The 25161-nt window shown below is 36.7% G+C and overlaps 1 protein-coding gene across 9 annotated transcripts in view; it reads left to right on the top strand.

The window, feature by feature from the left end:
- The window catches only part of LOC139968739 (anoctamin-4-like), a 103640-nt gene that overhangs the window by 12625 nt on the left and 65854 nt on the right, over nt 1–25161 (top strand). For 2 of the 9 annotated variants that reach the window (XM_071973096.1, XM_071973087.1), the window contains exons 1-2: nt 18773–19184; nt 23082–23117. The exons of 2 other annotated variants lie outside the window; for them this stretch is intronic. In XM_071973096.1, the coding sequence (XP_071829197.1) occupies nt 19112–19184; nt 23082–23117 (109 nt within the window). In that variant the 5' untranslated portion in view covers nt 18773–19111. Of the gene's footprint in view, nt 1–18772; nt 19185–23081; nt 23118–25161 lie in introns of those variants that run through there. 5 more of the 9 variants (XM_071973113.1, XM_071973104.1, XM_071973077.1 and 2 more) reach the window with 4 other exon arrangements.

The following is a 25161-nucleotide window of genomic DNA, read 5'->3' as shown; positions in this document are numbered from 1 at the left end:
GTCGTCACATGAGCCAAGACATGAGATAGGACATGAAGTATGAGATGTACTTAACATGAGACAGGACATGAGACATAAGGCAGGGCACATGAGCAGAGATGGAACATTGACATGAGAGCATGGACTATGAGATGCTTTTAATCTCTTCAGGAGAATTGCCCCCCAAAATCAAAAGGGGCTATTTGAAAGTGGATCAAGATTTTTACATATTATATGATCGTTAAAAGAATTGGATTATTTATCAAAAAGTTGATGAAGCAAAGATCAAGTTAGTTTAATAATAGATCACACATAAATGACCTACACGGTTATGCAAAGTGCAATGTAAACAAGGAAGTATAATAAAGCCAGCACAGCTATCATTAATCTTGTATTAAATTTTTAACAAGTCGTCAATTCTGATGTGTGGAAATCCAAGTAATTTGATTGAATCAATTAAGCACAGACAAATTTACGAATTGATATCAATAAATATTTTTTAACCAGATTTGAAGTAAATGGGTGACTAATTTTAATATTGACCCGATTGTATATAATTCAAAAGGTTGACTGGTCAAGTTTTCATTTTGAACTTATATGTTTTGAGTGCAGGTTAAATAGTTTTAAACTTTAAAAATGTTTTGCTTTCCATGTAGATGTGATCAATGCTAGTACACGATAACACGAATAGTGTCTGGGCAAGATAATGTTGAGATGCGAATCACATTCACTAAGTACTCGCTGATAGTGACTTTCACCTGATGAAAAGTTTCGAAGGTAGCTTTGTACGAAGAAGATCTTAGTTTTGAGTAATACTGAGTAGGTTTGGTAAACTTTTGGATTAAAGGCCAATTTTAACTGCACTTTAACAAACTATGTAGAGCTAACATGTTTAGTGGGGATCATGTTTGATTGTGTTGGTGTGTTTCAAATATTGTAGTCCTTTTGAGGATGTTGGCATTAGCAGTTCTAGGAAAATTAAATTGTTTTGTCGGTTTTGGCACATGAAGAGAACATGGCTACATTAACTGTGTAAATGTACTTTTAAGTGTACGCTCTGAGGGCTCTCAACTTGTACGCTTATTTGTTGAGCTGTGTGTTCATCTTTTCAGGTTGTATGCGGAACAAATGCTTGCCAAAATGTTGATAAATTTTACGAGCAAAGTTCTCCTTAATTTGGCAGATTCTTTCAACAATTGACTGGTTACATGAACTCTAGAAAAGTGTCTTTTCTCACCTACAAATAGTAATAACATGTGCAAGTAATTATCTGTTGTTAACCTCCAAGAGTGTCAATGATCACTGCAGGCCCAAGGGATACTGTGCATGTTAGAGTAATGTACATTTTGCTGTGAAAAAAAGGCCAAGTGATAATAATATAATAATAATAATAAATAAGACATGACATGGAAGCCTGAGACACAATGTGAGACATAAGACAGGACATGAGGCAGGACATTAGATATGAGTACAGGAAATTGGGATAGGGCATGAGCAGAGACAGTCGTGACCTGATACCTGTCACAAGAGCCAAGACATGGGATAAGACATGAAATGTGAGATGTTACATGAGTCAGGGCATGAGACAAGAGGGTGTGGCACTAAAAGGAGATATGGGACATGAGACATGCACTTTTAAACTCTTTTGGAGAAGTACATCCCAAAGGTCAATTTTAAGAGACTATTCAAAAGTGGATCAAGAGTTTTGCGAAAATGATCGTTAAATGAACAGATAGTTGAAGTTCATAAAAATTTGGTCACTCTTTGGTGTATGTTTTGTGCATTTAGAGACAGTTTGATGGGGGGAGGGGGAGGGAGGGGTTACAATTAAACCATATTTCTCTGTCCTCAGATGTCACTTTGCAACATTTCAATCCTCTACTCCGCCACGTTCTTCCCATTTCCCACTTCCTGTCCCTCCCATTACTAGATCATATGCACATTTGCATAGATCTCTTTTTCAATTAACAAATCTGGTGAAAGGTCTGATGTACTGCGAGGCAAATCTCCTAGCTTGAACACAAGGCATGAAAATATCCAGAAGAGACATGTACATGTGCAGTTAAAACAATCCGCCATCTCGCATTCGTGAGAAACTTTTTGAGTGCAGATATGTTTACTACAGCTCTCCTATTATCTATATTATACCTTCTCATAGGTCTACTGCTACCCTGCGCAAAGTGAAATTGTTAACTTAGCCACAGCTACTGTACAGTACCTGTGCCCTTTTTTGTTACAATTTTGGTGTAAAATTTGTCAATTAAACCCTCAGGCTTACAGAACGGTAGGTCAGATCTCGATGGGGGCATCGAGAACCCAAATTATCTGAGTCGAGGATCAAGCGGGAGCTTGTATGTTGTGACAGGTGAGGTGTAAGTCATTCTGATTGGTCGACCAAAAACTCATATCTTACATCACATCTCTCAAGTTCTCTGCCTAAATTCTTCCATCAAAGTTTGACTTAGGATTCTGTCAGGAAGCACTGCAGTTCTAACCTAAATGCAAATAGAGCTCTTTGAAAGCCTCAGGGTTGATCCTTTTACACTTCAACATGGTCGTCATCCATCTGTCCGGTTCTTTGGCTTCTGGGACCAACTGACTTCAGTATGTAGTATAGTAGCTGCTTTGGTGAAAATTCTTCTTAAAATGCTTCATTAACATTACAAGGTGACCAATCCCTTTGAAGGCCTTCTCCCTTCCCCTCCTCCTCCTTCCTTCCCCTAGGAGTGATTAATTTGATATCCGATATGATTTTGCAGTATTCTGCAAAGACGTAAAGCACACTTTATGTTTTGACCCTTATTAGTTATAATAACTTAATTACTTTAAAACAAAAGAGCAGAGACACAAAATGCAGAATAGCTTAAATACAGATTGTGGAAGTTAATTAGTACTCTGTCCCAGTGTGTATTCCCGCTCCCACCCCCCCCCCCCCCCCTCTTATGAGTACCAACTAGAGAAATGAAACCGCTTCATTGGCTTTGGGATTATAACTTCATCCCCTTTGCCAAATGACATACAGTAATACATGTTCATTCCTCAATACTCCAGTCAACTGTATATCAATTGAGGTATATACTGTACAACATCGCACACACATCATAACTTCATATTATCAAGTTCTGGTAATAATAATGTTGCACCGTGGAAGGTCGTCGTTTGAAGTACAGTCTGAGTCTCTGTAGAATGAGATTTCAGCTAGTGTAGTAGGCCTACTGTACTTCAATACTAATAATCTCATGTCTATTTGTTAAGCAGCCACAGTTGTTTGCAGAATTTATTTTATTTCCATCCATCTCTGTCAGCTGTTAATATCAGTTTGCTATTTTTTGAGATTCTGAGTTCTGCCAATAGCAACTTAAAAGCATAAAGGCTAGTAGGTACAGTAGATATATATAGTGTCTGTAGTGTCTATAGGACTAATACACTAACTACAATTTCATATTAATTACATAGCATATGGATTAAGTATTTTTTTGAGGCATGATAAAGCCTAGTATTTTAGGTTCTGAAGTTTTCCTGGAGTTTGCCAAAAATTTGGAGGGAATTGTTTTAGGCCAAACTTTTCTAGTTATAGGCCGTGATCGTTCGACAAAAGTTTTGATAAGTAAAGATAAATTCATTGGATTTTCAGTTGAAACGACTTGCCGATTGGATTTCATCCCCTGTGGTATTGAGATGCAATCAAAAAATAATATATTTTTTTTAATGCTGAAAGTTGAAATTAATTCTGGTAACAATAGCCAAAATGTATTTGTATTTATTAAAATTTTATTTGTTAACATATTGAGGATGGGGGGTAGGGGGAGAGGGGCAGGGTAGGGGGAGAGGGGCAGGGTAGGGGGAGAGGGGCAGGGTAGGGGGGTTGATTGTCATGGTAGACTTGTGTAGCAGTGCAGAGTAGTAACAGTAGATGTCTACAGTAGCAGTACGGTCAGAGACTAGCGCAAGCTGAGCTTTGTGTGCTAACTGTAACAATTGAATGTGGTATGCTTTTATTTAAAAAATTATAATTCTATGTCAATGGAACATACTGTAATGTTTTTTCTAATGTGACCAGGATTTCTCAGATTGTAGTCAGGGGAGTGACAAAAGCTGTATATACCTGATAAAATCTAAATTGTTTAGTTCAGTGTATCGTAGAATTATTTCCCCAAACCTTCATCATGTCAAATATGCATTTAATACATATTTATTGATGTTTGCAATGGTACCAGTACATTGCCAAATTTACAAGCAAGGTATGCCAAACATTGTTTTTATTTTTAAGGTCCTCATTGCTTGCACCACAAATTATAAACTTTTTCAATATTATGCAACATACATACAGTAGTTAATTCTATAAATCTACACATCACTTTATATTTAGTTACATATATGTCCATAAACATCAGCAAAGTTTCCTTGCCTATTATTCTTTTAACTTTTAATGCAAACATTTTGTATTCAAACAAGAGAGAGGCATGTAATGCTTATGAGAACTCCCATTCCATGGCAGAAATACATCACTCTATATACATCATATACATTAACATATATCTCTGCTGTACCAAAGACTAATATTGCCATAGTTTATCATTGCTAGATCGGTTGAGCAGTGCTGTACTATTGTTACATTACACTTCGATATGTGACAACTTTTTTTGTAGGAAAATATCCTGCCTGCCCTTGAAAGAGTCATGGGATACTCAGGAAATGCAATCTAGGGAATTTTTGGTTTCCTTTTTGCGACAAGTTGTTGTCACAAATCCCCTTGTAAAGCTAAATTGGAACGAAATGAATGAAATTTTGTATTGAGCAAGTACTGTAGGTACAGTATATCCGAATGACCGGTGGTCTCTTATAGGAATTAAGGTTGGGAAAATGGGGTTGGGAGAACAGGGGTTAGAAAGTGGTGTTTGGTGAACATGGTTTAAAAAAGGGGGTTGGGAGAACAGGGTTTACAAAGGGGGTTGGGAGAACAGGGTTTACAAAAGGGGGTTCGGAGAACAGGGTTTAGAAAGGGGGAATGGGAGAACAAGGTTTAGAAAGGGGGAATGGGAGAACAGGGTTTAGAAAGGGGGGTTGGGAGAACAGGGTTTAGAAAGTGGTGTTGGGAGAACAGGGTTTAGAAAGTGGTGTTGGGAGAACAGGGTTTAGAAAGGGGGGTTGGGAGAACAGGGTTTAGAAAGGGAGAATGGGAGAACAGGGTTTAGAAAGGGGGTTGGGAGAATAGGGTTTAGAAAGGGGAGTTGGGAGAACAGGGTTTAGAAAGGGGGTTTGGGAGTACAGGGTTTACAAAGGGGGGTTGGGAGAACAGGGTTTAGAAAGGGGGGTTGGGAGTACAGGGTTTACAAAGGGGGTTGGGAGAACAGGGGTTAGAAAGGGGGTTGGGAGAACAGGGTTTAGAAAGGGGGGTTGGGAGAACAGGGTTTAGAAAGGGGCTTGGGAGATCAGGGTCTATTACTGTAAGCTTGCCCAGTATTTTTATTTCCTGAAGGAGATGAACCAAGTGATTTAAGGTGGTTTATCTGTTTTGGTCTTTGTTAAACTGACTTCTTATTTTAGACTTGAAAGGCTTCAAAGTGCCTTTCAAGTATGTCTGTACAGTGAGTGAGTCCTAATTACTTGCACAGTTTTTCCACTGGATATAAAACCGTGAAGCTACAGTATGAACTCTCCGTTCATCAGTATTATTGAAAGGCAGTGCACACGTAAAAATCTCATCCATGATCTGCTCAAAGAGAAAGTGTGATGACTCCTGGGTAATGATTCATTTCCCATAGGTATGTCGTAACTAAATATTCTCTATCGCTTGAATGGTCAGGTAAGGGAGTTTCAGGAGGTGTGTATATCCTGACAATATCCTGTTTAGATTTCATTGGCACTCCCCTTGTCACATGATTCTCTTTGGACGTGCAGAACGCAAACAGTGTACAAAACATATCAATTTGCAATGATGGAGTGTTGCTATATATACTTATAACGTTACAACAGCATGCTCGTGTTCATTATCAATGGATTGTGTGCTAGACACATGTATGGATGTTTCCCCTTGATTTTCTCAAGTTTGCAACATATCCATGGCTTAACCACAGAGCTGGTGTTTTTATTCCAGCAGAATGTAAATTTCACTGTAAGACTTTGCAGCCTGTTGAAAGGCTTGAATTTTAGTTGGTTACCATGTACTGTAGCAGACTGCTTTGACATCAGGTCAAGTGGGTGGCTACAGCCATTTGGCTTGTGGGTATGAATCATTTGCTATCAGGTCATAGGGAAATATTGCACTTTATGTGATGACCAAATTACAGGATACAAATAAAGCTATAATAGCACTTTTACCACCTTGATATCTACTGTACGTGCAGGGAATTGTACATACATCTACTGCACATGTTTTGGATGATGTGTTGTATCATAGCAAATTGCTATGTGGCCAAAATATGCTATACAGTAGCTACTGTACACAATGCAAAGATATCAGATTATGTACAAAGAATTGTCTAGCATTAAATGTCATTATTCAGATGAAGTCGAAAACATTAGTCCTCAAGTGATCGAATTGGTAGACAAAATGTAAACAAACTGAAGTTTTGGCTTATTTTTTATATTCCAGTTACCAAGTTCCAAAACTGCAAAGACAGCTTAAACTTAATGTTTGAAGTATTTATAGAATATTGTACAAAGTTATAGCAAAATGCAGACATTTACTGCACATACAGTATATATGTGTACAGTAAATTTATTAAAAGGACAGTACTGTAGGTACTGTGTAGTCAAGTTAACTGTGGAATTTGTTAACAAAGATTGTTGTACTGAAAAAAGGATAGTTGAATTACCAGTCTCACGATAACATCGAAAAGGGTGGAAAATTTGGTAGCTCTTGGTAAGATTTGGTCATGGTCTATCGAACATATATACTGTACTAATAGTTCAAATAGGTAGTGCAAAGGTTCCACACGACTAATTTTAAATCAAAGGTCTCTCGTATTGAGCTATTCGAAAAGTTTAAACTCCTTTCTAAGAAAGTTTGTTGACCACAAAATTATATATAGATCTTCTATACGTAATGAGCTTTAAATTGTGTTATCAAGCTTAGAACTATTTGAATGGAGTGGTTTGCATGAACTGTATAGTGGCAATGGTGCGTTTGATTTCTTTGAAATACATATGCAGGCTATAGTAAGTCTTTTATATAGCTCAGTGCATATCTACAGTATAGTGCAGGGCGTTACCGCCCAGGATATGCTGTACTAGTTGTGTGATACCTTATGATCACACAAGAATTTACCCTGTGAAAAAAAAAAATCCCTTTTAACATGATCTTAACAAGAACATTTAATTTTGGTATTTCCTAGTGAGGTTGTAGATATTTTTATTGGGTGTGTGAAAAATTATGAGCTATACATGTGTATTAACCTACATGTACAGTACAGATCTATTGGCTTAGTAGTACTTCTACACTGATGGAAGCCATGATGTACAGGGGATTGGCATATTGATATTATGAGTCAGCCAGGCAAATAATTAGTCAATTACACAGTTAGTTTTGAAATGCTCATCATGCTCAAATTAATGGGAATCGGTACCAGATTGCAAGGAGCCTGCGTGCGTGTGTGTGTGTGTTATGGGTTATGATATAAGTGTTAACAGGATATAAATTCTAGTCAAGTAGAAGCAGTATTTGGAATGATTTTTTGAATCAGAAGCTCTGACCTTCCTTCATCAGCTTGAATATCCTTCAGAGGGTCATGTTCTATCAGCAAAATAATGACACTTTCAAGGCTCTGTTTATATCAAAAGTTAAAGGGGTTGTATCTTCTACGATTGATATTTGTAAAAAATTATGTGTCAGTGAACATTGCTTTAATATTTATATGAGAAAGAAAATTATAACAAAAGAGAAATCTTTTGAGTATTTTATGATACAAACTTGAATCACATGACTATATTGGGATAAAGAAAAAAAAACTTTTGGATTAGAACTGATATTTCCATTTCACATTTAAGGTCTATACAGTACAGTACATTACATGTTGAATATTTTTATCAGATGAAGAAGTTACTTCATTCACCCTGCTACTTACCTGTCTTCTCTCAACTTTTGCACTTTTTCTGAGCCAATTCTAATCTGCCTACTCTTTTTGTGAAGGCTAAACAAAATAATAAGCCGACCTGTCTCAACTACTGTTGCCCTCAAAGCTATCTACTCAACTGTGTTCTTTTTAAAGTAATAAATGCCTCTTTAAAAGTGTATTGGTGCCCTTTCCAAGTCTTGACACGTTTTAACTAGATAAACAAATGTCATAACCAGTTTTTACATGTAAATGGTACATAATATTACATTGCATTGCATTGGTGTGCACTGCACTACACTAGCATTACATATCATTGGTACATGACGTTACATTACATCACAACACATTACAGATCACAGTACATCGCCGCACTGCATTACTTGACTGCATTACACTAGCATTACACAAAATTTATGTTAATTACATTACATCACATCACAACACATTAAAGATCACAGTACATCGCCCCACTGCATTACTGTACTTCACTGCATTACACTAGCATTACACAACATTATATAACATTACATCACACCAAAACACATTACAGACACATTGCATTATATCACTGTACTCCATTACTTAACTGCACTACACTACTGTAGCGTTACATAACGTGTTAGGTTACATTTCATCATATCACATCACAGTACATCACAACACATCACAACACATTGCAGAACACATAACATTACATCACTGCACTGTATTACTGCATTACTTCTTTGTACTACACTAGCCTTACATAACTGTGTTATATTACATTACATCCCATCACATTACACACATTACATATCACATTATAAATATCACTACACTGCATAACTTCACTGCATTACACTACCGTTACATAACGTTAGGTTACATTTCATCATATCACATCACAGTACATCACAACACATTGCAGAACACATTGCAGAACACATTACATTACCGCACTGCATTACTGTACTACTTCCTTGTACTACACTAGCCTTACATAACTTTGTTACATTACATTACATCCCATCACATCACACACATTACAGATCACATTACATCACATAACTTAAGAAACATTTACAGTACTGTAGAACTTTGTCATACTGTAGTTGAGATACAGTATCCTATCAGTCTGTTAATATTGGCTAATGGATCCTACACGTACTACATAAATTGTATTTAATGCATTCCCACATATAGATCATGCGTCTAGACTTCCCGTTCAGATTACGACGTGACGTAATCAGTTTTTCAGTATAGAGGTACTAGACAAAAAAGACTTTCTTTGGTTATTGCTGCATATCAATTGTGTTTGGCTTGTGAACTTTGTTTACATAGTTTGAACTTTTTTCTTCTAGGACTATATATTGTGTGTGTGTGTACACACACATACATGTCCTTACAGTTGTGTGATTACAAGATGTTTAGAAGATTACCAATGCTATGTACAAACAGCTCTACATGTTTGGTACAGTGGTAGAATGAGGAAGTGAACACTCTTAACATGTACTACATGTACTTTACTAGATATACAAGTTATGATGGAAAATAAATATCTAACACTATTTTAGTCCCCTCTACTCCCTTCCCCCCCCCGACCCAACCCCCATACATGTTGAGATAATACATCGCTATCCAAGAATTATTAGAAAAATGTCCAATCAGACCAGCATCTACTTCCAAGATGGTTGAGACTACATATAACTTACAAAAATTAATAAATTTTCTCATAATAGTTAGTAAGTTTCACTTGCTTGATTTTAATAATATTTTAATATAATGCATAAATTCACACCATGATTAATAATATTGATTTCTGGTTGTATGTGACCATAGTTTAGTGTCCTACGTGTCATAGCTGTCCACACATGGCTAGAGATATACACGAGATATATGTACATAGAGATAGAGATGTACAGTATATGTCATTGCTAGAGGTACCTTCAAGCCTTTATCGAAGGTTTTGACCACCTTCCAAGAGGCTACTGGTGCCAGACTGAACAGGTCCAAGACCAAAGGGCTGCGATTGGGAGGTTGGCGCGGCCAATCCCTCCCGTTCGATGCTACTTGGTCAGATGTCATGATCAAGGTAAATGGCATCTGGCTAGGTTATGGTGCCCCGGAGGCCACATGTATCTGGATCACAGTTTGGGTCTGTATGCATTACTTTTATAAACAAAGTAACAGAGTCGAAAATATGAAAGAGCCATACAACAGACCAAAAAAAAAACAATGGAAAAAACTATAGTTGTAAAGATGGAGCTATTGACCTTGCAACCCTATTAACCATATTCCTTCCCACATTTAAACTTTTCCATAATACCTTATTTCACAGACTGATAATAGAATAGAATACCATTGACACCCCCTCCACCCCCAACCCTAAACTAGCCTTTCTTCCTCCTTCTCATGGGATTAAATATTGACAATACTTCAAGTATTTTAGGGCAAAACAAAAATAGATTGAATTTTCTACTAAGGTAATTTCCTTTAATTTTTTTTTTCTCAAAGTATACACTGTGGGGTTATAAACCAACCAATGTCAACATGTCTGGAATGTAAGGGGGTAAAAATCAGTGGGATTGACCTTTGCTCATTAAAGGTGTAGCTTAAAGGAGAAGTCAACCCTTTTATTATCATCGGTCTTTGTTGATCTACAGTATATACAGGTCTGTGATGAAAGACTTTTCCAAACTGCTCAGAAAAGTCTGTTTCCATTTGGGAGATCTTATCATTTAGGCCTAAGGTTTAACGTTCCTTCACAATACAAAACTGATGCCTTGTACATAGCAAGTCTTAGTGTGTCGTTTTTAACTAAGCCACATAACACTTGAATCATTCAAACAGGTTTAATTTACTGTGTTTGTATCTGTTGGCTATATATAAATAGTTGAATGGGTTGAATGGGTAAAATGACAACTAATTGTTGCAAAACTTGAGGATACTGTACATAGCTTTTGATCTTTGCTGTGATTTAAATGAGCTGACCAAACTATGAGCTTTAAGCTATATACATATGTATAGCACTACATGTATACATGTGTACTTTGACTCTATTTAAATGGGATCTGTGCTCCTTTAAACTGGAAGAGTAATCTGACATCTGAAGGTATTAAAGTAGAGTAAATTTGTCACTGATTGATCAAATAGATGGTAAGTTGTTACACAAACTGTTTTCTTAGTGTTTTTTTATTCGTATTTAAGTTGGGTGCACAGCACCTTCTTGCGTACTAGTTGTGTTAACCCTCTAAGAGACCTACGACTGAAGCTATTTGCTCTCTGGATGCAAGTTAGCATGTGCAATTTTTTTGCCAGTGTGAGACCAGTGAGGCCTACTTTTTGTTAAATTTTCACTGCAGGAATCTTTTTTAAGTTTTGGGGATGCTGTGAAATTTTGTTTGGAAACTTGAGCAAATGCTGTCAAAGTTTACAGATTAGAAGTGGAAAGAAATTGTGCCCATTTTTGAGGGAGAGAAATATCTAGATCATCCTTGGATACTTCAATGCAAGTACCTATCTTCTCTCCACAGTGGCACTATCCTATCCTATCCACTATCCTATCCTAACCTATCCACTGTCCTATCCTATCCACTGTCCTATCCTATCCACTGTCAGTGTACAGTAGGCTAGCAATACTTATACATTGTGCCCTACAGTATTTCAATGTCTTCACTCTGTTTGCTTTTGATCTGAGGTGATCAGTCAGAAAGCTAAATCTCATTTAATATTCTGGCTGGCCTTTTCACTTTGTTGCCTGATTAATTTCCATGTCTGAACTATTCATAGAATATTTATGATAATGATGATGGTCCAGCAAGGACTGAGATTTTTGGAGCAAATCTGTGAAATCGTGTCAAATCTCGCATCTCCTTAATGGATATTGTTTTGTTTTATTTGATGACATTCCTTCAACAGATGGCAATTATTGTCCATGTTTCTGCAGGATTTGTGTAACTCCGTTTTATGGTGGGAGATCCAAAGCCTCGTTCATAGATTCTTGCTGTTAAATTGTGTTGAAAATTCAGTACACATTTGGAGTAATTCTTGCTTGATCTGTCTTTTTCGCTTTAAATCTGAATGTTGGCAAGGCATTGGAAACAAAGTTTTGTGTTTTATTTTTTTAATATTGTTGTCTTTATTGGAAAAAAAGTGTATCTCAGCCAGTTATTAACTGAATCCTGTTAATGATCTCGCATGGAATTTTTGCTAATATTGTCTGATTGCTGGCTAGGCATTGGAAGTGACTTTTTGTGTGTTTGTTTTTCTTTTGTATAAATATTTATCTCATCTCTGAGCAAGTTTCCTGAAAGCTATCACTAACCTTACAAGTGTTTATTGATATATTTGGTTCAAAGTTTGGAACTAACATCACTGACAGTCAGTGGATCCTTGTTCTTCTTCACACTGTGCACTGCATGACAAGTTTGTTTTGAAATCGCACTGAAAGGCAACACAGTGTTTCCTTGTGGATGTCCCTCAAACCAAACCAAATCAATACTCATTCGTCACCTCTGAGATGGCCGCATAGTCTATGCTGGCCTTGAACTTAGGCTTCAAAGGGAGCCAACAAATCCATTCACAATGTTGCAAAGAATCCCTAAGCCCAAATAATAAGTTATAGATTTTCCCTTTTACAGTTGAAATAGAATTAAAACACATCTCACATTTTATATACATACAATGGTTTCCATGGAAACAAATATATATAGGCTACCATTAACTGTACAATGTAACATTGGCTCATGAATGGATTATTTAGCGGACATAGTGGACCCCAGTGGCAGTAAATTTGGACTTGAAATGCAGTTATGAGGGGTGATTCTAGGTTTGTGAGGAAAGAACTATATACACCTAGATAGAACTTAGTGCATTCAGTTCAGTAGGCTAAATTGTGTGTGTTTTCATACACCTATACAGACATACACAGCTGATTGTACTGTTTAATGAGCTGTGTATTGAGCTGATTGTACAGTGCAGTGGATACTGCATTTATATAGTGTCTCCTAGATTCACATATCATTTCGTACTAGGAAGCATTCAGATTGTGTCGATGGATAGGGTGTGTAGAATATGATTTCCAGTTCAGTTGATATCACAGGGATCAATAATGATAACAACAATTGATGACATTGACTCCTTATTATCGATGATGTCACTTTAATAGCTACTCGATGGGAGACCACTCTTTCATTTTTTTCCCCGTTCACTACTTTGTTAGTTTTTCAGCAGGTTCTATAACATCCTGTGTTTGTTGTAAAAATCGATCCTTTCAGTTTTACAGCTCTGCCATGAAATTTGGCGGTTTCTAAAGGCTGTGTTCTCTCATTCGTATATATATGTACAGTACATACGTGTACTGATATCGCTCAGAATGTTCGTTGAACTGTATTCCATGGGGTCCTTAAAAGTAGCATTTGCTGGTACTGCTTCATTTTATCGTTGTACAGTAGTAGAATGTATTTTGAGGTTAATAATAGCTGCCGTATGCGTGACTGTTTTGACTTGTATATAAGACAATGAAGTTGTGTGCAGATTTAGCCCTGCATACTGTAGATGCAGTTATAATACAGTATTTTGACGGTGCAATTCATCGTTTCGGAATATGCAGAGCTATATCTTTGTTCTGGACAGCAAGTTATGAAGATATTTGCAGTACTGTGTGTCATTCAAAGAAAGTCTTTATTTGTTGGTCATGTGTACAATACTGTAGTTACAATGGAAAAGGTCAACGGTCAATTTTCCAAATTTATACTGTAGTACGGTCAACAAACAGTAACAATTAAATTGAAGATTTTAATGCTAAGCACTAAAATAGCACCCTCTATCTTAACATGCCAAGTTTGTCTGGCATAATAATAATAATATTAATAATAATAATAATTATAATAAATGAATATATAGCGCCAAATCAGTAAAGTGACTGCTCAAGGCGCTTTAGAGAGGAAGCAGATTCATTGACAAAAGAACAAGTGAAAAGATGGGTCTTAAGTAGACTTTTGAATGTAGAAAGTTTAGAGCAAGTTCGAATATGATCTGTTAACCTGTTCCAGAGATAAGAGCCAGAGTATTCAAAGATTCTGTAACATACAGATTTTTAAAAGCTAGGTTGTCCCATGTGTCCCTATCCCTAACTGAATATATTCATAAGTTTCTTTTGGTAATTTTGATATTGCCCAGCATGTGAAATACCTGAAAGCAATGTTTGTACAGGTCTGTGCCAATGAGGTATCTCTCCTATTTTGCATTTTTCTTGCAAACGAGCAGATAAAAGCAGATAAAACATTAGAATTTTATTGTTCCTCTCTTACCTTAGAACATTACTACAAATTTATGTTTTAGCACCACTCTCCTCTTCCCCACCCCCACCCTCAATGTATTGTAGCACCACACTCCCCTCCACCCCCCCACTATATATCCCACTCCCGGGATGTGACCTCCCACTTTCTCCTTCCAAATCTACCATTTTCAGGATAGACTGACAATGGAAAACATTGCTTCAAACTTTGTAGGACGGATATAAGTTTCTGAATTGGACTAATAAATAAACCATGTATGTGTAGATCTATTCTATTGCCTGTGGCGACATTCGGTGGACATTACTGTAGCTAGATTGAGGGGTGGCCACCAATTAAAATATACATGTGTGAATATTATTAATGGAGAGTCACAACTCGATACATATTAAAGACAGCTTTAAGTATATCTATAAAAGGCACCTTCAAACCCTTCAGTCAGGCAGAAGAAGAATCAGGGTACGAGCAATAATTTGATATCAGCTATCACGCAGAAACTTGAATAATAAGAATATATAGGAATTAAATGCTGGTTGTTTTAGTCACACTCGAGCAGAGACTGGAAGACAGTACTTGGGGAGTGGCTGACTCCGATTCGGATATCGATGGGTATTTCAACCTGTTCCTGACTGTGTGTGTTTCATACAGGTTGTTAAAGACTGCAGTGTATCAGTGTTAACATGTATGTATATGTGTTAGGTCTCTGATTTGATACAAGGATAAGGTTCCATATAGATTTACTCTGTTTGGAATTCTTACCCAAACTGTGAAGGATACTTTCCAAAGGTACAGTAGTAAGTGATTTGACATTGGATATCAATGTTAAATGTGGTGTTACATTTAATACCTGTACATTCTGTGGAACATTAATCTAATGATTTACATGACACGGTCTTTGAATCTCTTTGGATATCACCGTATGGATGAGTTTTCATTGGTCGGGGTTGATTCACTCGGTAATCACAAATGTGGAGGAAGCAATATTGCTGGCGTCGTCTTTGTAGGTTCTGTTACATTTACTGTCATTACTTGGGGAGTGTGCAGCATTTTGCTCCAGTAGAGAGCGGAAGTGTCTAGTGGACAGTGGAAGAAATTCACAGACTTTGTTAACTGACGGATAGATGTGTGTTTCTTGTTAGCCATCCGGATTGTGTGTGCGTGGTGTTTAGCAGCTAGTCTTTCGATAGTTTTTCACTGATGGTATTAATCTTTTTGAGAAGCATCTGACAACCGAGACTCACACATTTACAACAAATGTATGATGTGTTTTGTCTTTGCGGGTGCAACACTTTCGGCAGATTTTAACTACAGTAGGATAATTTTGGTCAACTTGTATCATCCAGATTTTTAGTCAGCATTCATTAACCTGAGCTATCAACATTCCTGTATTCCATAAAATGCTGTAAATGCTTGCAATTATCTTTTGTATTTCACGAAAGTATCTTCTGGAAGGTGTGTGTACCAAGTCTGGCTCTTGCACTTATTTTAATATTCTGTTTGAATTCGGTCCTGTTGTTTTATGGCTTCCATGACCTTAAATATTTCATGTGGGTGTGTGTACTAGCTGTACAGTTCAAGTTGTGTTTAAATATCGTCGTTAGCATTTCTGATCGTCGTGTATATTTGTACTTTGGTACAGCAAATCAGTTCAGCCCCTAAATACTGTAGTTCTCCTTGTTGAGATTTGATAATTTCATACAACTGCTCATTGTAGTGTAATGATCGGTTAGGATACTGTATGGTTAGGATATGAAGACTGTTGCTACGGTCAGTGTGGATTATTTAGCTTACAGAAAGACCAGCTACTACTGTAAACAACCTTTAGTCTCTTGCATGGTGGAGGAGTTAAATTTGTATGCATTTTTCGGAGCCTAGTGTTATCTAAATCTGGCTTAATTCTGGGTCTGTATTGGGTTAATGTCTTCTCTTCTGCAACTTTCGTCATTCATTTATTTTGGAACGTTTTAATCCATTATCTCTTGAGAAATTCCTTAAGGTATCACAAATTCCTTAAGGTATCACATTAAGAATTGTTAAAGCCTGTTTAATTTACTTAAGTCCTACAGTATAGTGCAGTGTGTATCATATAAACTACTGCAGTACTGCTATCTGTGTGCAAGCAGTCTGTATTGCATTTGGTGCAAGACTCTCTCTGGCTGCAGAAGATCGAGGGATTCACTCATTTCTGAGATTGTCTATCGGTGTTGTGTCGGATTTAAAGGATTTACTTTCATTTTGTTTGTGAATTTTGATCATTTGTTGTGAATTACCCGATTCTTTGTTCTCAGTTGCAAGTTTGAAAGTTTTACAAAGTTGTTATATATATATAGTCTCGGACATCACTTTTTTTTCCTCGCAAAGCTGGTTAAACATGTGCAGTTCTTTCGTAGACCTGCAGGTCTCACTTATCTAGGTTATCACAAGGTACTATTTTCCAGCAGTTTAAGCTGCAAGTCATCGAGTGGTTTGTCAGATGTTATGTTATTTGGGTTTCATGTATTATGGAATCTCTAGGTTTATTGCTGTTTGGTTTTCATCACCTACAGGGATCTAACATGTTGCTAAATAAATGAGGGTGCTCTCATATCGGTCCTAACAGAGACGTCGATATGGCTCTGGGTACAAATGCCTGTGATCTCTGCATTTTACAGATCTCCAAAGATTTGGATAAAGCATTACATAACATATATCTCAATCTCTATGATTGTTAAAATATGTTTCAAAAGGTCTCTTCTTCAATAACTACTGTAAGGAGAAATGCAGTTGCCTAAGTCCAGTATGTACCGTACCATGTTGGAGACTGGGGTACAACTTTAAGTACTGACGCTCAAAGCTCTTAAACTCAGGTTTAGTGGATGTGATACAATATATGTGATTATAGAAGCTTTCTGATTGGTTTATTAACAACTAGACATCTGTGAAGAATATTGGGCTAAAATGTCGTTACTAAAATATGCTACTTACGAGCCGTAATAACGATATGTGTTTGCTGGAAGATGTCACACTAGTACAGAATGTGTGAATTAGGTATTTTCAGGTAGCTTTCCCAGAAATGCCTGCCGTCAAAGATTCCTTGGCAAGAATTCTCAGGGATTTCAGAGACAGCAAATTTCGGGGAGGTAGATAGGACCGAATTGACAGCACCCTCAGTTGAATTAGGGTGTGGCTGGAGATCCCTGTGTATTGTTTTCTTTCTTAGTATGTACAGTAGTCATTCTAATTATAAATTGTTATTCAATGGTCGGTACATCAATTATATAGCTCTTAGAAAACCTGTGATGTCTTCAATAGTTGAGCTGTATAATCTGAACTTTGAAGATTTTTGGTTCAAGTCTAAAATCTTTTTCATTGTCTGAAATTACCCCCGTCAGTTTTCGATTATTCATTTACTTGATGAACTAGTCTAATGGTTTTTTGTCACGTAATGAAAACTTGAGAACCTGAACAGTAAAAGAGTAGTATTGTGAATCTTGCATATTTTTATGATTAATCGGAACTTGTATCCTCCTCGTACACATCGCTCGATCCTTATGGTATATGTACTAATACTGTCAGTATGTCGACCTGTTGAGGCGGGCGCATTAATGTTATAGACACAATGACACATTAAAGTATGTTACATAAAATAGGGAAGATATCCCGTCTTGAATACATTGAACATTAATTCCCATCTAGATAAATAGCATTATTAATTACAAAATGTTTCAGTCTCTGACATTCTCAAGTAGGTGTTATCTTCTATCGTGTTTCAATTGTTTTATGTTTATTTTAGCTCTGAAAGTGCAGGGTACAGAATCAGAGTGCAATGAGTTTGGACTTTAAGCCATACATACTGTACTGCCTACAATTAAAGACTTGTACAGTTATTACATAGATATGTACTGCCTGATGAACTTAATGAACAAAGGTAACACCATTTTAACAGTATACATGTGCTTATCCAGTGTCACACACGTACAGTACACGTATACATGCGAAACAAGCCCATACGGAATTGAAGACACATCGGTGACACTTTCTTGGTAACGACAAATAGGGATTTACATACATTGTTTTGGAACACGCCAATTGCATGAAACTGAAACAGGTCTGGAAGTACTAATTAGCAAAGAACAAGTTTTAATTGAATTTAATTTTGTCAAAGAAATTTGTTTCGAGGACTTTTGGGATACGTTTTTCCACATGAAACCGGAACCTTGAATTATATATGACTTGGGTTAAAGCCTGAGCAAGAAATTGATTTAAATCTGGGCAGTTTTTGTTGTTTATGGAGGCGAAACATTTCTGCTACATGTCCCGGTTGTTACGACTCTTTCTACGGTACCTTTTCTGAAACTTGTCGTGAACATCTGGACAGACTCTTGCACGTTGTAAGTCAGTAGTCTGCTCAGCCAGCTCTGTGATGTTTGGACCTTCAGAGGATTCCTGTGATTTTTGTCGTAGTTTTTCATGGTTCTCTGCACCGCTGAGGAAAAGAATTGTTGAGAAGGTGAAGCATCTCTGGTGATAGTCTTTTTATTGTTATTTTCTTGGAAGCTAGTTGTACTGTCTTTTTGTGAATGTCCTTTATAGTTAACTTTGTCTCTTCAACACACAGTAATTCTTATCAGTGTCTTCCACCATCTTCCATGTTAGGATACTCGGACTACACGTGAACATTTCCCTCTATATATAATTCTTCGAAAGATTCAAAAGCAGAACTGTGTCGTATGCTCACTTGTCGAGATGTACCGAATCTAGTGGGAACGTCCCAGATATTTCCGTGTCTGAATAACTGTCCGTTTTAAATACTCGTTCAGTATGAGCCAATTTAACGTCTCGCAAGTCAATTATGGAGCGACCGATGAAGACAACATTGTCCTCAAAAGTTACAGTAAGTACAGAAAGTCTCAACATTTTTTCCATCAATTTACCCTCCTCTTCCCCCTCCCCCACACCCCCCTCAATTTTCAGCTTGTGTTTCAAAAGTTTTTGTCAAACAATAGTCTTGTTGTGGATTCTTTGCATCAATTCTTTGCATCAATTCTTTGCAGGGGTTTGATAGGAACAGAATTAAAGGTTCCTAATATACCAGTTGCCCATTGGCTGTCTACAGTGTTTACACTTGTTTAAAATTCTAGTTGCAGGAAATGATCAACAGTTTAAATTGGTCTTATATGTGAAGGCAAGGGTTGCAGTTTTTATTTGGAGTGAGGACTTTCTTGGGAGGGAGGGGGGTGGGTGGGGATGGGGTACTAAGATATTGAGTGTCCCTGCTGCTGCCTAAACAGCCGAGTCCTCACCACCTTAGGTTTGCAGTCATCCAAATTGAGTTCTTCAGTTGTATAAATTGGCAATATCGCAAATTAGGGATAATGATACAAACTTGGCTATTTTTTTCATTTGTTGCCTTTTCTTGATAAAGGGTAGGTCAAGCTTGTGAACAACTTTGCTGTACATTTCAGAAGAACTGCTTGCTGAAAGCAAGAGATGCAATTTCATCCAAATTTACATAATTTCTTGGCTTGCTTTAAAAGTTAAACTCGCCTCCATAAATTGCTTTTGGCCTGTCGTCGCATGACCCTTACATTAGCGATTCTTTATTGCAGTACACGATGGTACAGTAGCATGTAGCGTATATAAGTAACCCATCGCATCCAATTGCACTTATGTGTCAGACCGAGTTGTAGAAGTTTTTACCAGATGCCTACTGTACACCAGTACTTACACCTCACTGAATATCATCTGGCAGATTGGCCATGCATGCCACCTTTAGAGGTTTAGCTATATATCAGAACCCAACGTTTGGCCACTAAATATGAATTGTTTCAAGTCACCCAGATAGAAGGCCCATTTCCTACTTACAAGTATTAAATGCAACTCCAACATCCATTTGAACAGCAAAAATCCAATTTTATTTAGAAATGAGTGTTCTAGATTTGGTGAACATTGTGAAGGCACTGTGTCAATAAGAAAGGCTGCAGTAGCTGCAAAAATCTCAGTAATGCTGAATCAGTATCAAAACAATAGAGATTTAATAGCTCTGCAGACCAGTAGTGCAGCCTATTGTGTTGAACTACACAATGTATGCAGTAGAAAAGATTTTCCTACCCAGCCTGGTTGCAGGATAGCTGCAGGATGCTGCAGCTCCCTCATTGCCCCACTTGTAAAACAAAGCCAAACAAGTGCAACCAGCTGCAGCCCTGCATATCATCTGCAGGTATGGTGTGTACTGTAACAGTGCATTAAGGCTCGCTTGGATGGTACCTAAGTTCTTGTTGTCCAGGAATAATTTTATCCGGTATCGCATCGCAAAGTGCTACGCTAAATGGTCAAATTGCCATAAAAAGTCCAAAGATTTATAGCAGTACTTTTCAAACAGCTAGGAACCAAAGTATCTTATTATTGAAAAAAATTTAACAGAGCCTTCAAGACTCCTTTACACAAAAATTTTGAACAGTAAATTATTTCCCTGGACACATAAAACATGAGATCCTGTCTATCAGCTTTAAATCACTGAGCGTTCTTGTTCCACCCCTCACTGTTATGTCTCAGTTTTATATTGCTATGTAAATGTTTGGAATTGTTTGATGATTAATCCAAGTGAAGTACTAAGAACACAAGTGAATTGTAAACTCACTGTGTGTTCTGGATTTTTAGCTGTTTACTTTTAAAATGTCTTGAATAGAATCTGCGACTACTGTCTGAAGTTGAGGTAAATACGTTACTTGGTTGCTACCTGCTAAAAATCAAGGAATTTCTCTAAAATTTGTTTGGGCTGTGATATTGTTCATCCATAATGGTTTGTGAAACTGTTCTTTACACCTTAAAAATCCCTAAAGTGCCATGTTCTGCATGGCTTTACTAACTATTATTATGGACACTGATGGAAATATTACATTATATAGGAAATATTACATTATATCGGCAATGTCAGTTCAACAGGTGCGCATTGGTCCATCTGTTATGTTGGGTATCACCCCATCAGGTAGCTCTACCCTTTAAATTGCAAAATCCACAAAATATACATTTTAATAATGTTCTCCCCTTAGGCCATTCAGAAGAATTTCATGCTTTCAGATGATTTAACGTTGCATACTTAAATTGTTCTCATATAAGAGTTGATTGGATCTCATTAAGGGGGGTTTTAAGCCCCGATTCACGACTACAGTCCACGGTATGACTTGGGAGAGGTAAACCCAAAGAACTATTTTGGGGGGAGTGGTGGGGTTGGGGTGGATTGGCACAGAGTGATACAAAGTGGTTCAAATAACAACCTGGTTAATACAGCTTTAAATGAAGATCTTTATACTTGCCATGGTTTCAGTATGGCCCTCAAAAGGATGGCATTATCTGCACATATATCTAGAAAAAAACACCTTTGTACCTAGCAGCCAACACCCCAATTGAAACATGTACTCTACATGTTGCTTGCTTCTGTGTACTTTATGATACTGTATTTATGAGGTACTGTTATGATGTAACGTAGGCGTTAAGTGTTCAGTGTATATAACTGGTATATATGTTGACTGTTCTGTAAGTGTGAAATGCTACGGTTTACTCTTGTGTGAAATTCACCAGATTTCATATAGCTGTAATGTTGCAGCATAGGTTATCAATACATGCTAAAGAACTTTGTTTACAGATATGTACAGTACGATATTTAAAGTAAAGTAATAAATAATTAATATAGAATCAGTTTAGAATATACATATATTTAGTATAAATTTACAATTATTGCTAATAGGAAAATCATTAATTACTTACTTATTTTAATTAATGTTAATTAGTTTAATTTATGTTAATATTAATTAGAAATGATTCACCTGCAGGTATCTAATTACCAATTGCATTCTCATCTATTAAGACATAATTTAAGCATGCACCCAGTTGAGACAATGTTTGTCTATACTGTACTTGTCTTATGTCCTTGTCTAGATGTCCCACTTGTCTTGCATACCCTTGTATACATGTACATTAATGTACTTATGTACTTGTGTGTCAGTGTGTATGTACTTGTGTGTCAGTGTGTATGTACTTATGTGCATGTACTTGTCTCTGTCCCACTTGAAAGCTCTCATACTGTACCAACCAATATGTGAAGTACATATCATTTTACAATCAGATCAAGGTTAGAACTGTTCATACTGTCGGGATGAGTGCTTTGAAGCATGGTATGGGAGGAGAGTTTAGAAAGGTATTAGCAACTTAGGAACAGACGAAAGGTAAGGAACTGTTTATACTGTCAGTATGAGTGCTTTAAAGCACGGTATGGGAGGACAGTATAGAGTGGTATTTATAAGCATTAGAATCAGATCAAGGTTAGGAACTGTTCTATATTAATATACACACAAAGGAGACAGATCATGAAATGTTTATACCTTGTAAAAGTCTGGATCCATTTACTGACATCAACCTGAATTTGTAGCCAAAATCTGATTCAAAAAGTGCACATAAACTAGGTTATCCTCCTCCACCCCCTGCCCCCCCCTTGCTCTCTCTCACGCTCTCTCTCTCACCTGCGCTCCCCTCATCCTTCTGTATCCCCTCTTCCTCAGTTCTGCCGACTTTTTTCCATTTACCTTTTTTCTCTCCTTACCCACATTCTTGCCCAGCCCCCTTCCCTTCCCCCCTGCCCTGTGATTTCCATTTAGTAACATGTCTGTAAAGAGAAGGTACACTGTTTGCAAGAAGGGTAGCATCGAAACAATAACTTCATTGGCCATCATCAATAGACAGTCGCATAACATTTGTGCCGCAATAACTACATCAAAAAGCTTTCTGTTCACAGGAGTTTCGGTCAACGAAGAACCGGAACTGGAGGACGGTACTGTAACTTATTTTGATTTCGTCATGCACATTAATCCATCAAAAATAACAGCTTTTTACTCGTTTAACATTCATGAATTCAGTAACATTCCACACTGTGCAGGGGATGATTTATTGTGTAACAATGCATAAGAAATTGCTAAATTCCCAAAATTACCAAATAATAATCAAATCTAATACATGTATTGTATAGTAGGTTTTGTACTGTATACTGAATCGTAGCTTTTTTCAAAAAATGTGTTCAACAGTAACTTATTCCCTGATCAGTAGACAGTATTTAACCTTAATTATCATTTAAGTGTCGCAGTAAACCCTCGCACGTTCATTTCACGCAATTGCTTAACAAGTGTGATTGTGCTTTAATTTGGCAGTGCTTATTTTGCTTTGTTTTCCATGCAGAATTCATGTTATGAATATAAATAATGTATACAAAGTTATGCAAGTTTATCCAATTGAGAAGGAATCATTAACAAATTTAAGCTAAAACAGCACAAAACCAAAATTGGGTATCCACTTGGAAAGATTTACTGGGCTGCTCACAGTGCCCTTAACTTTGTAAAACTATAAAACATATAACATATATATTGTGTGTGTGTATGTGGCAAAATGCTAATTAATGCAATATTGTTACATGTGTATAGCAAAATGCTAATTAATGCAATATTGTTACATGTGTGTAGCAAAATGCTAATTAATGTGTGTAGCAAAATGCTAAATAATGCAAAATTATCAAATTGAGCTATCAACAAATTAAATAGATGTATGCTTGCACGTTATACATGCCCACCTGTAACAGCTCCGATTAGGTAAATTACATAAAAGCCTTAGCACTTTCACTGTTGAACTAGAATACAGAAATCTACTTACTTGGTTTCTGGGCATGGAATTTGTGGAACATAGATAATGCATGCATGTACTTAAATATGTATGATAGAGCTGAAAATGTAGAAGTATATAAATTATTATGACCTTAAAATGCAAATTTATTCAAATTTATGTACAAAATTCTTCAGGTTAGTACCACCGCATCAGTAGAGAGTAAATCACATTACTTACCTTAACTTTCACTCTGCTGCTACTAACAACCGGTTGTTAATCCCTGTTTAGTTGCTCTGGTGTTCATTTAAAGGATTAGTTCAGGTGTCATACATGTTTATCTTATGAAAGAAGACAATAAAAGAAACACAATGGTGAAGAAACTGTTCAAATATCTTATTCCGTTATGGAGATATTCAAGTGTAAAGTTTAATCTGATTGTGTAGAAACTGCTGAAATCAGACTAGCTGTGATGTCACATCCTCACATTTCTGAATCATCTTTGTTATTTTGTTAAAATGTTTTGTGAGATTTTATGACTTACAACCAAAAGATATGTCATGTGGATCTCATATTTGTCAAGGGAAGTATCAGAGATTTAACATCTGAAGAATTTTTGATTATATTTTTTTAGATTTGTGAAAACAATGAAATAAATTTTTATTGAAATATATTCACATGGTATGAGGATGTGACATCACACCCTCACAGTTAGTCTTTCTACACCAGTCATTTTCAAAGAAATTTTTATATCTTCAAAGCGTGATATCTCCTAAACAGAGCATGCTATGATGGTAGTTTCTTCACTGTTCTGTTTGCCTTTTTGAGCTCTTTCATACAAGATAGACATGTCAGACACCTGAACCAATCCTTTAACATCAATCCTGAATGGTCTGAATGGCGATGATGAGTTTGAGTTCATTAAATTGTAGTTTTGGATTTACTAAATTACTAATGCTACAATCTGTTGAAAAAAAATACTTGACTAATGTTATGATCTCAAGATACCTGAAAACAATCTATTTCAAGGTCCAGTGTACTTTTCACCCTGGCAGCTTTTAGTGACGCCTTTTAGTGGTGTAGCTTTAGCCAATCAGATTGTGGGAAATATGGAAAAGCATCATTGCTATATTTAGCATTCATGAAAACCTCTGTAATGGAAATGTTGTTAACAGTCTGTACCTTGCAGTTGATTGTTATAATTTATTTGTTTTCACACATATTCA

The sequence above is a fragment of the Apostichopus japonicus genome, chromosome 1 (assembly GCF_037975245.1).
Source record: "Apostichopus japonicus isolate 1M-3 chromosome 1, ASM3797524v1, whole genome shotgun sequence".
Classification (NCBI taxonomy): domain Eukaryota; kingdom Metazoa; phylum Echinodermata; class Holothuroidea; order Aspidochirotida; family Stichopodidae; genus Apostichopus; species Apostichopus japonicus.
This window is presented reverse-complemented; position numbering and strand designations above follow the sequence as displayed.